General features: G+C 37.4%; 1 protein-coding gene across 3 annotated transcripts in view; it reads right to left on the bottom strand.

Moving 5' to 3' along the window:
• DNAAF11 (dynein axonemal assembly factor 11) overlaps positions 1-14,710 on the bottom strand; it is a 36,471-nt gene that overhangs the window by 7,733 nt on the left and 14,028 nt on the right. For all 3 annotated transcript variants that reach the window (XM_039715528.1, XM_039715529.1, XM_039715530.1), the window contains 4 exons: positions 13,054-13,119; positions 11,378-11,447; positions 10,001-10,096; positions 3,652-3,737 (listed from right to left, as the gene is read on the bottom strand). In XM_039715528.1, the coding sequence (XP_039571462.1) occupies positions 3,652-3,737; positions 10,001-10,096; positions 11,378-11,447; positions 13,054-13,119 (318 nt within the window). The remainder of the gene's footprint in view (positions 1-3,651; positions 3,738-10,000; positions 10,097-11,377; positions 11,448-13,053; positions 13,120-14,710) is intronic.

Raw genomic sequence — 14,710 nt, forward strand, 5'->3', positions numbered from 1 at the left:
AGAAAAAAGTTGTATTCTTATGAATATTTCATTACTGGAGGAACTCAAATGTGTGTATATTTACATTTAGAGACATTTTGTGTTTATTTTTTTTCTTCTCCAACACACTAAATGAAGAATAGTCTAAAGGTGAAGGTATGAGACAAGGACTGTTGACTTTATGTAACTGTTACTCTTAAGGTTTCCTGTACAACTTTAGAAAAGTCAGCTTCTACCTATCTCTGAATTTCCCCTATGCAGCTATGGAGAACTCAGCTCTGGTATCTTACAGCTGAACTGTAAGGCCAGTTCCAGTAAGGAATGGCACACTCAGCTACTGCATTAATAGAGGCTTTGTAAATATAATGGATCAGTCTATTATTTTTATATTAGTCTGAATATTATAGATCAGTATAATTCCTTCCACAGAAACTTGCCTCTTTGAAGGCTCCAAATACAGTTTCATATACAGTCACAGAAGAAATCTCTCATACATGGCAGAAGTAATGACAGTATCATCATGTAATCTAGCTAACAAGAGTTAGAGATTTAAAGCTCTGCATTAAAGTTTGGCAGATTATATGTCTGACAGCATTTAGCTAAGACATCTGTAGCTGTCAAGTACAATCACTGTAATGAATGTTCTTCTGTAATCTAAGAGACAACTATTCAGCAAATTTTTAACATCTGGCTAGTCAGCGACTTTTCAGCTAAAGAGGTCAAAACATACTATTTTTAGAAAGATCTGTAATTCAAAGACTCTTTTCCTACTTCTACTTTTGTGGTATATATTCCTGTAATATTTTAATCCTTAAAATCTGCAGGAAGCATATTGTTAAAACTGCACAGAAATCAAACACAAATTTTTGGAGTTTCACTATGCCACAGAACATCTAGTTCATCAGCTGGCAGGAAAGGGCACCATTTCACATAATTACCTCCATGCTTCTATGATTATTTAAATATTTACTGTGCAGCCAAAACTTAAGGCAGAGAGTTCTAAGGAAATACATTTTCCTAGTCCACAAGTTGTTTCTTTAACTTATTTTCTTGTAATGGATTTAAAGATTTAGCTGCATTTTGTGGGAAAGCACTGTTCCTTTTGCAAGCAAGAGTCATGGAATAGACTCACAGAATAGTTTGGGATCGAAGGGAATTTCACAGGTCATCGAGTCCAACCCCTCTGCAATGAGCAAGGCACATCTTCAAGCAAATCAGGCAGCTCAGAGTCCCATTCAACCTGACCTTGAATGTTTATAGGGGTGGGGCACTCATCACCTCTCTGGGCAGCTGGTGCCAGTGTTTCACCACCTTCATAACAATTCTTTCTTATATTTTCCCCCTCTTTTACTTTATGTAACAATTTTTTAAAAAATTTTAAAATTTTTTAACAATTATGCCTTGAAATCTGTCCCCATCTTCTTTAGGAGATTCTTTTTAGTGTGAAAGGCTGCTAGAAGGTCCCCCTGAAGCCTTGTTTTTTCCAGACCAAAGAACACAGGCTCTCTCAGCCTTTCCTCATATGAGAGGTGCTCCCAGCCCTCTGATAATTTTTGTGGCCTTCCTCTGGATTGGCTCCAGCAGATCCATGTCTTTCCTGTACTAAGGATTCCAGAGCTGGATGCAGAACTCCAGGTGGGGTCTTGATAGAGCAGAGCAGAGAGGGAGTATCCCCTTCCTCAACCTGCTGTCCATGCTGCTTTTGATGCCACCCAGGACATGGCTGGCTTTCTGGCCTGCAAGAGCACACTGCCTGCTCATGCCCAGTTTTTCATTTACCAGTATCCTCAAGTTCTTCTCAGGGCTGCTCTCAATCCCTTCTGTTCTCAGCCTTTATTTATACCAGGGGCTGTCCTGGCCCATGTACACCACCTTGCATTTGATCTTGTTCAACACAATGATGTTCATGTGAACTCACTTCTCAAGCTCATTCATATCCTTTTGGATGGCATCCCACCTTCTGGCATGTGAACTGCACCACCCAGTCACCCACAAACTTGCTGAGAGTGTGCTTGACATGAAAATGTACTGATCCCTGAGGGACACCACTTGTCAGTGATCTCCATCCAGAGACTGAGTCATTGCCTACTCCCCTCTGGACACAACCATCCTACCAATTCCTGATCCATTGAACCAACCATCCATCAAATCCACGCCTTACCAAGTTAGAGAGAAGGATGTCGTGGAGAACCATGACCAAGGTCTTACAGAAGTCCAGACAGATGAGAGCTGTAGCTGTTCTCTTGTTCACTGATACAGTCATTTGATCACAGAAGGCCACTAGGTTGGCCTTGCCCTTGGTGGAGCTGTGCTGGCTGTCCTGAATCACCCCTCTGTCCTCTGTGTGCCTCAACACAGCTTCCAGGAGGATCTGTTCCACGATTCCCAGGCAGAGTAGAAAACCCAAAGGTGAGGATGATATCCTGTCAGCTGACAAGTTCCTAGCCTCCTTCTTTCTATTCTTTTTTTTAAAAATGGGTGCAATATTTCCATTTTTCCAGTCATCAGGAACTTCACCTGATTTCCATGACTTTGCAAGTATAATGGAGAGTTAAATACGCTCCACTTGACCTAGACCTTCTAAAAATATTTGAAATACTCTGTAATCAGAGTGATACACTGTTGTAATGACTGCTGCTTAAGGAAAGGGTACAGTCATTGGGGCTCACTAGTAACCTCCACAAATTCTTGCAGGTGCCCTCTCATCTTCTCATAAGGCAGATCATCAAGAAAAGAAGTTAATGACTGATTTTTCTTAGAAATAAGAAATTGAAAATAGAATTAATTACAACTGACTCTTGCAGACCCATTTTGTCAGTGTCCTAAATATTGAGACCAAGAACAGCCATGATCCAAAATGCCATTTTTTACTAACTGCTTAGCCTTTTTAACAAGATTCAACACAATAAAATCAAACAAGGAAACAAGTGAAACACTTCAAATATAAATGGATAAACAGCTTAAGGGACTTTGCTGTTACAATATCTTATTCTGGTATGAATACCATTGCTATAGCAAAAGGAAAAGGACAGATTAAAACATGTATCATGGTATTTGTACTTAGGCCAAGTGTTTATGAACCCCACTGTCTATCTACAGTAGCAATTGCTAAGGGTAAAAACAGAAAATAGTGCATCACTGATATTCACTTGCTTTGGGCAGTCATTAATTACAAGACTTCAAGAGCTGGAGTTGACATCATATTTAATAGGATGGATTTGTGTTACAAAACCTTATAGAATTGTTTTTTGAACTTATTTACTAGAGCAGTAGATCAACCTGTATAACACTAGGAAAATCATTCATGAGAGAGATTCAAAATAACTGCTTTCTAAAAGGTTTCCAGAGTTGGGCTCCACAGCAAGGAATTCTGCAGAGGCCATTCTCAGTAGGTGATTTTGTTTCAGTATATATCAGTTAACAACCTGAATAAGCTGATGGAAAAAATGACAGGCAAAAATAAGTGGATTTTTGGCTCTGCTATTGAAGGAGATGACTTTTTAATAAACAGCACCAGACAGGTTATTAATCTAAAGCTTTTAGACATACTTTTACTTGACACTAATCAATATTTTCATATTTTCATCAATAACATAAAAGAACTACAGATTCTGTCATGTGAATAACATACTGATAAAAACAAAACTGATGCAGAAGATAAAAAGGAATTACCTTCTTGTGTTTTTTTGCTGTGTATTGCAGTCAGAATGTTTAATTGAAGCTGAAACTTTTTGCTTAGCCAGGATTATTTCTTTAGCCTAAAATAAAAATAGACAAAACATAATTCTCATAAAAGTTGACACTTTTGCTTGCAAGCATTTAAATAATCTTTCAAAAATAGAAAATTGTGAGTGTCTGCATAAATTTTCTCTTGTGACATTTACTCTTTCTGTTACATTTTAACACTTCACTCAGCATGAAACACAGACATAAGGCAAGTTAAACCAAATTATCTGAATGGAAATATAGTCAAACATTTATAAAATTATACATAAAAGAGTCTTTAAATACATATATCCACTTGTGTTTAAATACATACCATCTTGTTTAGCACCATGTTAATAACACACATTACTGACTGCATTTTGGTTCTGGTGTCCAAGTACACATTCTGAATTATTTTTTTTTAAATCCTCTGCAATCTCCTCACTCAAATGACATGTGACCACAAACTCCCTCAGCTTCTTTGCTAAAGCAGAAACTTAGGTTCAAAGTCCAGATGAATTCCCCTTCTCAAAGAAAACACATCCATCATGATATTTTGGAAGACTGGTTATTGACAAAAGGGTATCTCATTGCAAAAGGAGATTGCAAAAGGATGTCTTGTCTCTTTCTCTTCATAACAACAGCATGGGAGAGGGATCCCTTAAACATCTGAAAGGAGGAAGAACAGGAACTATACCAAGTAGTTCATATTATTGACTGTTTCATAGTCCAATTGATTTGAGAGCAGTCTGTTCCAGAAGCCCTTTGAATTTAGTCTCCACTCTGAACCCCAAATTATAAAAAGACAGAGTCTGTAGCTTCAGTCATCTGTTTCTGGAAATCAGTGTGAAAGGCTGAACCCCTCTGGTTCTGTATATGCTCTGATGACAGAGGTTTCTTTCTACCTTTCCTCTTTTCAAATGTTTGTTGTTTTCAACAGAAATTCATTCTGCTGATCCCCCTGAGACTTGTGCTTCTTACTTTGTCCTCACAGCACACCATCAAGGATGGTGAAGAAAGGTGCTGATTCTGCACTCCTATGAAAATACATCCTTGACAAGAACTGACCTTGGAACTTAGGAAGGGTTAGGATTTGCCTACTTTGGGCCCAGTGGTAAGATAACAGTGTGAAATTTTAAGCCTGTGGTATATAAGAAAATGAACTAAATTAATATAATGAAGCTTTCTGAAAGTTATTCTTTGATACTAATATTTACAATACTAACACTTTGATTTCTAATATTTAAATTTTTGTGTACAGTTTTGGGCACCACAATATAAAAAGACATGAAGCTGAGAGCATATGAAGGAGACCAAAAGGATGGTGAAGGCTCTGGAGGAGAAGCTGTATGAGAAGTGGTTGAGGTCACTTGGTCTCTTCAGCCTGAAGAATGTGGAGGGGAGGCTTCAGTGAGGTCTGCAATGTCCTCATGAGAGGAACAGAATAGGCAGGCACTGATCTCTTCTCTCAGGTGAGCAGTGACAGGACCCAAGAGAATGCCTGGAATTGTGTCAGGGGAGATTTAGGATGGATATTAGGAAAAGGTTCTTTACCCAGAGGGTGTTTGGACACTGTAACCAGCTCCCAAGGGAAGTGGTCATAGCACCACACCTGAAAGAGTTCAAGAAGCACTTTGACAATGCTCTCAGGCACACGGTGTGACTCTTGAGGTGTCCTGTGCAGGGCCAAGACTTGGATTTGATGATCCTGATCATATCCTATGATTCCAACCCAGCATATCCTATGATCCAATGATTAATTAGAAAACAGAAAATGCATGCCTTCTAAGATCATTGTCAAAGGATTCTAGATAGAGATGTTTTAAATAAAATCTAGAGTATATTTGAGAAAACAGAAGGGATATCCGAAAGACATATTTTTATTCATATTTTCAGTCCGTCTTTTTTTTTCCTACAATGGCTTTCTTATTCTACAATGGGAATTTCTCTGAGTAAACAGATTTTCCCTCAAACATATTTATGCTTAAGGATTATTAGATTTCTAGGGTTCCACAGCTGTGTCTCCACATGCCTTTGATGGTAATGAAATATTACTGCATTTACCATACCTAGATAAGTAAGAATTATATAAAGTAATTCTATCAAATAACACTGACATGCATAATACACACCACTCATATTTTTAGATTAATTAAGGAATCTAAATCTCATTGATCTTTAAATTTCTAATCTCTTTTGAAATCCTCTGCAATGAAAAGCTGTCAGCATTCATTTGTGGCTGGTAATATAGTAAAGAATTAATCAAAAGTCCAAATTTTACTCTCTGACTCACTAAACTAAGAAAAAGAAAGTTTTAAAACATGACAGAGGATGTCTCAGAACCCTAAATAAAACCTGCTTGTTAATAACACTGGGGTTTGATGCTTTTACGGAGGGAGTAATTAAAATGTTGGTGTAATGTACTGATGACACTTTATGAAATCATTTATTTAATATGCCAATTTTAGTCAAATTCTATTAAAGAGTCTCCCAGTTTTTCATTTGCCTGCATCATCTGCAAAGATGATGCTGCCAGAGCATAGAGGTTCAAAATCTGAGAAGCTTCATGTCACAAATATTTTTCCCAGAACACAAGGCATGTACAATGTAGTCACTGTTACCTCACTCATGTAAAATCTCCATACAAAGGATTATTGCAGTATAAACACTACACTTTGAAAGTGTCACTATATTATTTCACTGAACATTGTGTCCTTCAGTTTCTTTTGATGACCTTCCAAAAAATGTTGGTAAACACTGCCTTAGAAAGGCACCATTATATGGTGATTTGTTGTATAGCAAGTAATATGGTTAAAAATATGTTTCCAGAAATGAATGTGAAAATTATTCCTTTCTTTTACTTCATGTGGAATTTACTATCTCCAACATCTGTGATGTGAGAAGCTCATCAGAGAGGCAAGGAAAGAGGTTTTGCTTTTGTTTTTAAAGACTAGGAAACTATAAACAGACTGGAAGATGAATGGTGAAAGGTTTATTAACCTGATCAGAAGCTCACTAAAACAAGTGAAAACCACTTAGAATTCAGATAGATTTCTATTGTGTAACTGAGAAGACAGAGCTATTTTTAGGATACTATTGCACAAAGCTTATTATAGGAAACTATTTTTAGATTAGTGGACAACATTTCAGTTATGTAAGGAATGTGCTAGGCCATCTATCTAGGCGCAAAACAAAAAAAATATTTAGATAACTGTTTTTTAGAAACAAAAGGATAAAATACAATGTAATATAGTCATTAAGCTTGTCTTGTCACTGACACAGCCTGAAAGAAGTTGAATGTATTCTGGTCTTCCTATTAACTTACTAAGAGGAATTCCCATTAAGTTGCTGATCTCGAACTAGTATTCTGAAGCATTGATAAAATCAGTCACAATATCCTGCAAGAAAAATATCTATTTGCCTTCCTGTTGTCAATCATTAATCATTTACTTTTATTCCTCTATAACATCCCATTAGTCATAATGATAAAATTTTTACGGTTAGAGATCATCTGAAGAGGATCTATGCCCCAAAAATTTAAACTGAGCATTCTATTTCAGTTCTAGGGGAAGAGAACAGGTTCTGTGACAGTAAAAAGAACAGTGAACAATGGGTTAGTATCCTTCATATGCAATTGCAGTGAAGTAAGACAGATCCATCTTTGGTCAGCAAATCCTTGAAGTTCACAGGATCACAGAATGCTGGAGATTGGCAAGGACCTGTGGAGATCATCTAATCAAGCAGAGCCCACCTGAGCCAGCTGCCCAGGACCACATCCAGGGCTTTAGAACATCTCCAGGGATGGAGGATTCACAACCTCCCTGGGTGACCTGTGCAGGCACCTGGTCACCCTCACAGTCAGAGTTCAGAGGGAACTCCTGCATTTCAGTCTGTGCCCACTGTCTCTGGTGCTGTCACTGGGCCCCACTGAAAAGAGCCTGGCTCTGACTCTTTGCAGCCTCCCTTTAGGTATTTCTGTGTATTGATAAGATCCCCTTGAGCCTTCTCTCCTCCAGGCTGGACAGTCCCAGCTCTCTCAGTCTTTCCTCACAGGAGAGCTGCTCTGGTTCCTTGATCACCTTTGTGGCCCTTTCCTGGATTCTCTCCAGCAGGTCCATGTCTCTCTTGCACTGGGGAGCCCAGCACTGGATGCAGCACTCCATGTGTCTCACATGGGGGGATAAGGCTGGACAGTCCCAGCTCTCTCAGTCTTTCCTCACAGGAGAGCTGCTCTGGTTCCTTGATCACCTTTGTGGCCCTTTCCTGGATTCTCTCCAGCAGGTCCATGTCTCTCTTGCAGTGGGGAGCCCAGCACTGGACGCAGCACTCCATGTGTCTCTCACATGGGGGGATGGATGAGGGGGAGGATGGCCTCCCTCCAACTGCTGGCAGTGCTCCTAAGCTGCTCAGGACACAGCTGGGGTTCTTGGACAGAAGACGGTGTTGCTGACTCATGTTCAGCTACCAAGACTCCCAGGTGCTTTTCTGCAAAGCTGCTTCCCAGAATCCACTGACAACAAAGACACCCTGCAGCATTCCATCCAGGCATCTCTCCCTGTGTCCAAGCTACTCAAGCAATACCAAACCAAGTCCAAGCTGAGAACATCTACCCAGTTATTCTATAGTGCTCCTCTCTCCTCATGAGAATCATGTATTCTGAGATGAAGTATGCTCCAGAGCCTCAGGCTAGGCAAAATACGTAGGTGTAGCTAAAATATCAAGGTAGATTAAATATAAAGTTAATAATGGAATAAAGGCAGTTCTCAATCACGGTGTGGAGAGAGAATATTCATTTTGCTGATTTAGGTATGATTTTATAGGTGGGCAGCAGAGTTAATACATATCCAGAAACACTTGGAAATATTTACATTTTCTAAGGCATTGATCATCCACAAAGGAACTAGCAAGACGTATGAGTAATACGGGACAGAAACTGCAAAGATAAGTAACTATTAAACAAAAAAATCATATACATTTGAAAATTGCACTATCCAAAATGACAAATGTCAAGGCCTCATTTTCAAGCAAATTTATGGAAACATAAATTCTCATTTGAGTGAATTTTGAACATTCAGAAAATACCCACCTTAACCAAGTAAGTACAATTTGCAGTGTTCTTACAATTTTTGGCAAAAATGCATGTTTGATGCTAGAGAGACAGTTTGTGATTCGATGAGGGGCTGTCCTCATAGGGACAGACAGATGGTATGGGACTGGAGTGTAGAAGGGAACATAGAAGGTAATAACCACAAAAGTTAGAGCTACTAGATGCATAGTTTAGATGCATAGTCTCAGAATTAAATCAGAGCACAAAGAGAAAAAAAAATGACCTCATATAGCAGGTGAAGTTATTTCAGCTAAATAGTTTCTTCCTTCAGAAGGAAATGTTGTATTTGATACATTCTGGTCAACTCACACATATCCCCTGCCCTTACAAAGCAGAGAAATTTCCTAAAGGCCAGAAGGGTAAGGCTAGAGCACCAAGAGATTGGTTTTCCCTATAACTATCCCTGGGGTGGATTACTGTATTACAGAGGCCTAAAAAGCAGCCCAACCCTCCCCAGACAACAGCAAAAGATGCTGCAGTTGATTAACTTCTCCCTCAGCATCCAGAACCCCACCATATAATCCATTCTCATCTCTGGAACTCCATCTCCCTAGAACTTCCAGCTCCCTGTCTGCTCCAAGCAGTTTCAGCTGAAACACCATCTTGCCACAACCTTCTTGCTCTATGGTCAGAGTAGTTTGTACAGCTGGTCAGGGGATCCTTTCCAGCCAGGCAGAGCATGAGAGGAAAATTAATTAAGCAACTCTTTTTCCAAACACATGAGAAATGAGAGTAGTGCATCATCCCTTTATTTGAATAAATATGTAACCTTCATAGATATGTGTGCCACACAAATTTTGATAAACTGATTTGTTCTTATTATTTCACGAGCGGAAAAAGGAAGTAGGTATGTGTTTATTTTCATTATTAAAAAAAATAAAAATCTCCTTCGACATTTGCATAATACTGCATGTTTTGCATAGTCTCTTTTAGCACATAAAAAGCTGATCTTGTTTAAAGTAAAGGAAATATGAATTTCTATTAATACTGATTTTTGTTATGCTCCTTTAGAGGGATTTTAAATACTAAGGCTTGGGTCTGCAATTAAATTGTCTTTATGCAATGTTCCTTTTTTTGGAAAATATGCCCTGATGGGAAAGGCAAGACTGCATATCTTTAGCAAGCCAGATGTTACCTGTAACTCAGAGACATTCCCAAAGTACTCACAACGTTTAAGGACCTTTGTGTGATGTCTCCTATTTTACATACCTTTGGCATGGTGACAATTAAATGGCCAGTTGTTTGTGATCTTTTAGCAGAGCTGCTGTCTGGCTTCACTTCCTCAGGGAGCACAAGCTGAAAAGGCTATGAAACAAAATGGAATTGAAGTAGATAATGCTAAAATATTTTTTTTCATTCTTTTACATGGACAAAACAAATACAAAGCCACCATTATCTCATCCTTTGATTTTAAGGACACTGCAGGTCTAAATGCTTTCACTTTATGTATGGTATTACTAAACCTAATAAATTATGCTAAATAGCTTTTGCTTACAAGTAGAGTCAGATGTATGTTCCTGAATTGCTGCCATAACCTGAAGAAGGTTATAAATGATGCTTGACTTATATTAGCAATTAAATGAGAAAGATTATCCAGTCTATTTTGACATAAATCAATTCTCAAGTCTTGTTTATGCAGTTGGCTCAGTTAAAAATAGGGATTTTGGTTTACTGTGGAAGTACTTGGCCAGTTGTTTGTGATCTTTTAGCAGAGCTGCTGTCTGGCTTCACTTCCTCAGGGAGCACAAGCTGAAAAGGCTATGAAACAAAATGTAATTGAAGTAGATAATGCTAAAATATTTTTTTTCATTCTTTTACATGGACAAAACAAATACAAAGCCACCATTATCTCATCCTTTGATTTTAAGGACACTGCAGGTCTAAATGCTTTCACTTTATGTATGGTATTACTAAACCTAATAAATTATGCTAAATAGCTTTTGCTTACAAGTAGAGTCAGATGTATGTTCCTGAATTGCTGCCATTCCTGAAGTGGCATTTCTAAAGAAGGTTATAAATGATGCTTGACTTATATTAGCAATTAAATGAGAAAGATTATCCAGTCTATTTTGACATAAATCAATTCTCAAGTCTTGTTTATGCAGTTGGCTCAGTTAAAAATAGGGATTTTGGTTTACTGTGGAAGTACTTTGAATTTTTTTCTAAAATGATGATAAAATTAAAACCACTGAGAAGAGAGAACACTAGAACGACATTTTAAATGCCCTTCCAAAAGAATATACATCCATTGGTTTCTGTCAGCTACAAATTCCAGACTGTGAAATTGCTAAATTCTAGCCTAGGGCAACCAGGAAGCTCTCTTCTAAAGTGAATTAAGGTACACTGAGTGGGGGGAGTAAAAAGAGAGGAGAGAAGGAAAGTGAACTTTTGTTTCAGGCTTTATATGTCTTCTGGTTAGGACTTCCACAGTTTATGGGTGGTTCAAAATAATTGGTATTGAAATAACATTCACTCTGCATAGATGCAAATGATTGGTAACTTAGAGAAGTTAGATCCAGAGTCCCCTGAATAACTACGGCAAACATGAACTCTTGATTTGAAATGAATGTACAAGAAATCACAAACCTTTCCCTTCACCAGTACTCGTATGTAAGTTGGCTGCACATCAACATCAAGTAACGAAGTGTCCAAATGTCTTCAGAATGAAACAGAAACAAATTAATCAATCAACAAAGACCATATAGCTCTTTAAATTTTCACAGTTTATAAAGCACAAGCTTAAATTTCAGTTATTAAATTTTCCAAAATACTATTAGGATTTAAAGTTTGGGGGAAAAACACCCCATGATCTTCCTGTGAATGTCATTTATAATAATGTCTAAATTCTGTAAAGTCCATGACATTAATTATTGCATAACTACAAGAATTCAAAATCCTTGAGGAAAACAAAAAGCTCTTTCATCTGTTAGTTTAGTTCTTTACATTAATATGAAAATTAATCTACGTGCTACTTAAAATTGTGAAAATTTCCCACTTTTCCTTCTGAAGGTTTTACTACTACAGTTATAACAGAAATTCCCTTTTTTGTACAGAATTTGCTGGAAAACAATGAACAGATATACTTTCTATTCCCAGAAAGCACAGTAATTTTAAATCTTTCAAACAAAATTTGTGGCCTGTAAAAGCTCCACTTTTACATGGGGTCTTCCCTATGTGACACCTGATGTGACTCAAGGAAATGCACAAGTATGTATTTCCCATTTCCCTTCTTTTACAACATTACTTTATAGGTGAATTTTTCAAATGTTTTAGTCTGCATTTCTTACAAGTGAGCACAGACTATTAAAATACGGACTACCCAGGGTCCCAAAGTGTTCAAGAAATGACTGTACGTGGCACTTAGTGCCGTGGTGGGTCAAAAGCTGGACTAATGATCTTGAAAGCCTTTTCCAACCTAAATGATTCTGTGATTCTGCAGTACATCCAGCAATTTATTGCACCTGAATAGGTTTTCTGAGGTTCCAGAAAAATATCTGTATCTTATAAGTCAGAAACAGAGCAAACTTCTTTTGAGGGAAATTAATGACTTTCAAGGAAAGCACACCAGGCATGAATAATATTTTTGTGCTATAAAACTAGTTCAAGTTTTATGTAACAAGTCTATCTATCTATTATGGATAGATAAATTTGTGGGTTTCCAGCCCCTTCCTGAAGAATGGAAAAGGTCATTGTGATGCTTAGCAGTATATGTACTACCTCTTTGTCATATTTTGCCTGATTCAACCAAATTTCTTCCAAGCAATGCTCTGGTACATTTCAAGAATAGGCACAAGCCATGGACTCTTTCCACTAATCAAGGAAAATAAGACAAGTCTACTCTGTCTCAGGGAGAAAAAGAATTTAACTAGAAGCACACGAACTGTACTGAAGCACTTCTAGGGCCAAAGCATGAGCAAAAACCCATTCCCTACAGCCCTTATCTGCAAAGGAAGAACAGAAAAGATTTTACATATGTATAAGAGAACTGGTGTGGAAGACACCTGCTTGTGGGCTGCAGAAAATATCAGTTCCCAAAACGTCTATTAGACACAGTGTCCATTCAGGATTAACAGAACAGTCTGAAGGAGCTTTGGTTATTCAGCCTCACTTCTTTGGCACAGGTTTTGAGATTGGTTCCATTATCCACTTAGGACATTATTTGTTTTCTTCTTGAAAAGTCCCCATTACAGAGAGCAGTATAATTGAAACACTGTGTATTACATCTTATGAGTGGCAAAAATTATTGGGAAAAAAGATCTGACCTGTAAACAGCAAGATCCAAGACGATCTGATTGTTTTCTTCATCATCTTTCAGAGAGAAATGAAGCCTAATAACAATGACAAGAAACACCTCCAGGATAAATATTGCTGGAGTGAATAAGCAAACAATACAGCATAGTTCAAATGTTAGCAATTTTAGATGAATACAAACACCATTTATACAATATGTCATATGATCATTTAGAAACAGTTGCAATTTGCCCCATGAACAGAAAAAAGTAACTGGCATTTGAGCCAAGGTCATTCTGATATTTATTTTCTGTTCTCCCTACTGAAACCACAAGAAAATTTAAAAAAAAATCCTCTGCTGAAGGTCAGTTAAAATTAAGTTCATTCTGACAATGCAGAACGAGAGACATCTGCTGGTGAAACCTGTCTGCTCTATTACATCTTCATAGAAAAATACAGTTCCAAAATGCATGAAAAACACAGAATTTTGTCTTTCTAACCTTACTGTATGTTTAAAAAACATGCACTTTTTTCACAGTAATTGATTTGCCCCAAGTATAAAAATCAGTCTGTGCATTTCCAGAGTAAAACATGATTTGCATAATATCCTTGATTCTATAAGCTTTATATTTGTTGAAAATGAGCCTGTAGATTGTATTAGCTGTGTGTTTGTGAACTATTGGCTGTGTTCTTAAAACTGAGAATGAATCTTTCCAGTTATAAATTGATGCCATCTATTACTACTACTGTAAGGAGATCTAGTCTAGACTTACAAGTTCTGCTCATATGCTCAAACATTTCCCATGAAAATGAAAGCAGAGAGAAAAGAGAATGAAATTACCTACAAATGAGAAGCTTTTGATAAATTAGTTTTTAGTATTAAATGAAAGGATTTTGCTTAATATAATTTATCTGGGCTATTTCAGTGACATTAAAATACTTAGATAAGATGAGTTCAGGTAATGGAAAGATGCTTAAATGTTAACAGATCAGATGATAAATTTTTTTCAGCAATAAAAATATTTTATAGATATATTTTTCACTCTTTGCTCTCCTATATTCTAGAACAGTCAATTTGCAAGAAGGTTTACAAAGGGTTGTAGTTTTCAAGTATTTTTTAATGGAAAAATGCAAAGAATACAAAACAGCTTTATTTCCTGTCTTACTGCATCACTGATCTTGAGAATCCACTAAAACATGAAGGGTGAACAAGAGGACAGAATCATAAAATTTTCCAGGAGGAATCTTAATTAGAACTGAAGAAGAGAAACAGTCTGTCCTCAGCAGCAAGCAGACATCCCTCTTGCTAACTTTCCAAAAGAACATCAGAGAAGTTTGGACATTTTTATGGACATGAGACTTCCACGTTGAAGCAAAAACTTTGGAGAACACCATCTGCTTACTTGTATCTCATTCTTTATGTCTCTCCAATACATTGCCAGATTGCACTGAACAGCTGTGACATTCTTGTTGAAGTCATGACAAAAAATGCTCATTGGTCTGCCTTTATGTGGGCACATCCACAGACTAAATTCAGAAAACGCGGGTGACACAAACAGGGATGCTACAAACAGTGAACTCTGTTTCTTCTAAAAAGATAGCTAGATATTTCGTCTAAATGTCTCTGCTTTTTAGAGGCACAAACAACTTCTATTAACATAAGATTGAAATTAATTTAGGCTTGTCTTT

This window comes from Passer montanus, unplaced genomic scaffold (genome assembly GCF_014805655.1).
Source record: "Passer montanus isolate IOZ18808 unplaced genomic scaffold, ASM1480565v1 scaffold33, whole genome shotgun sequence".
Lineage (NCBI taxonomy): Eukaryota > Metazoa > Chordata > Aves > Passeriformes > Passeridae > Passer > Passer montanus.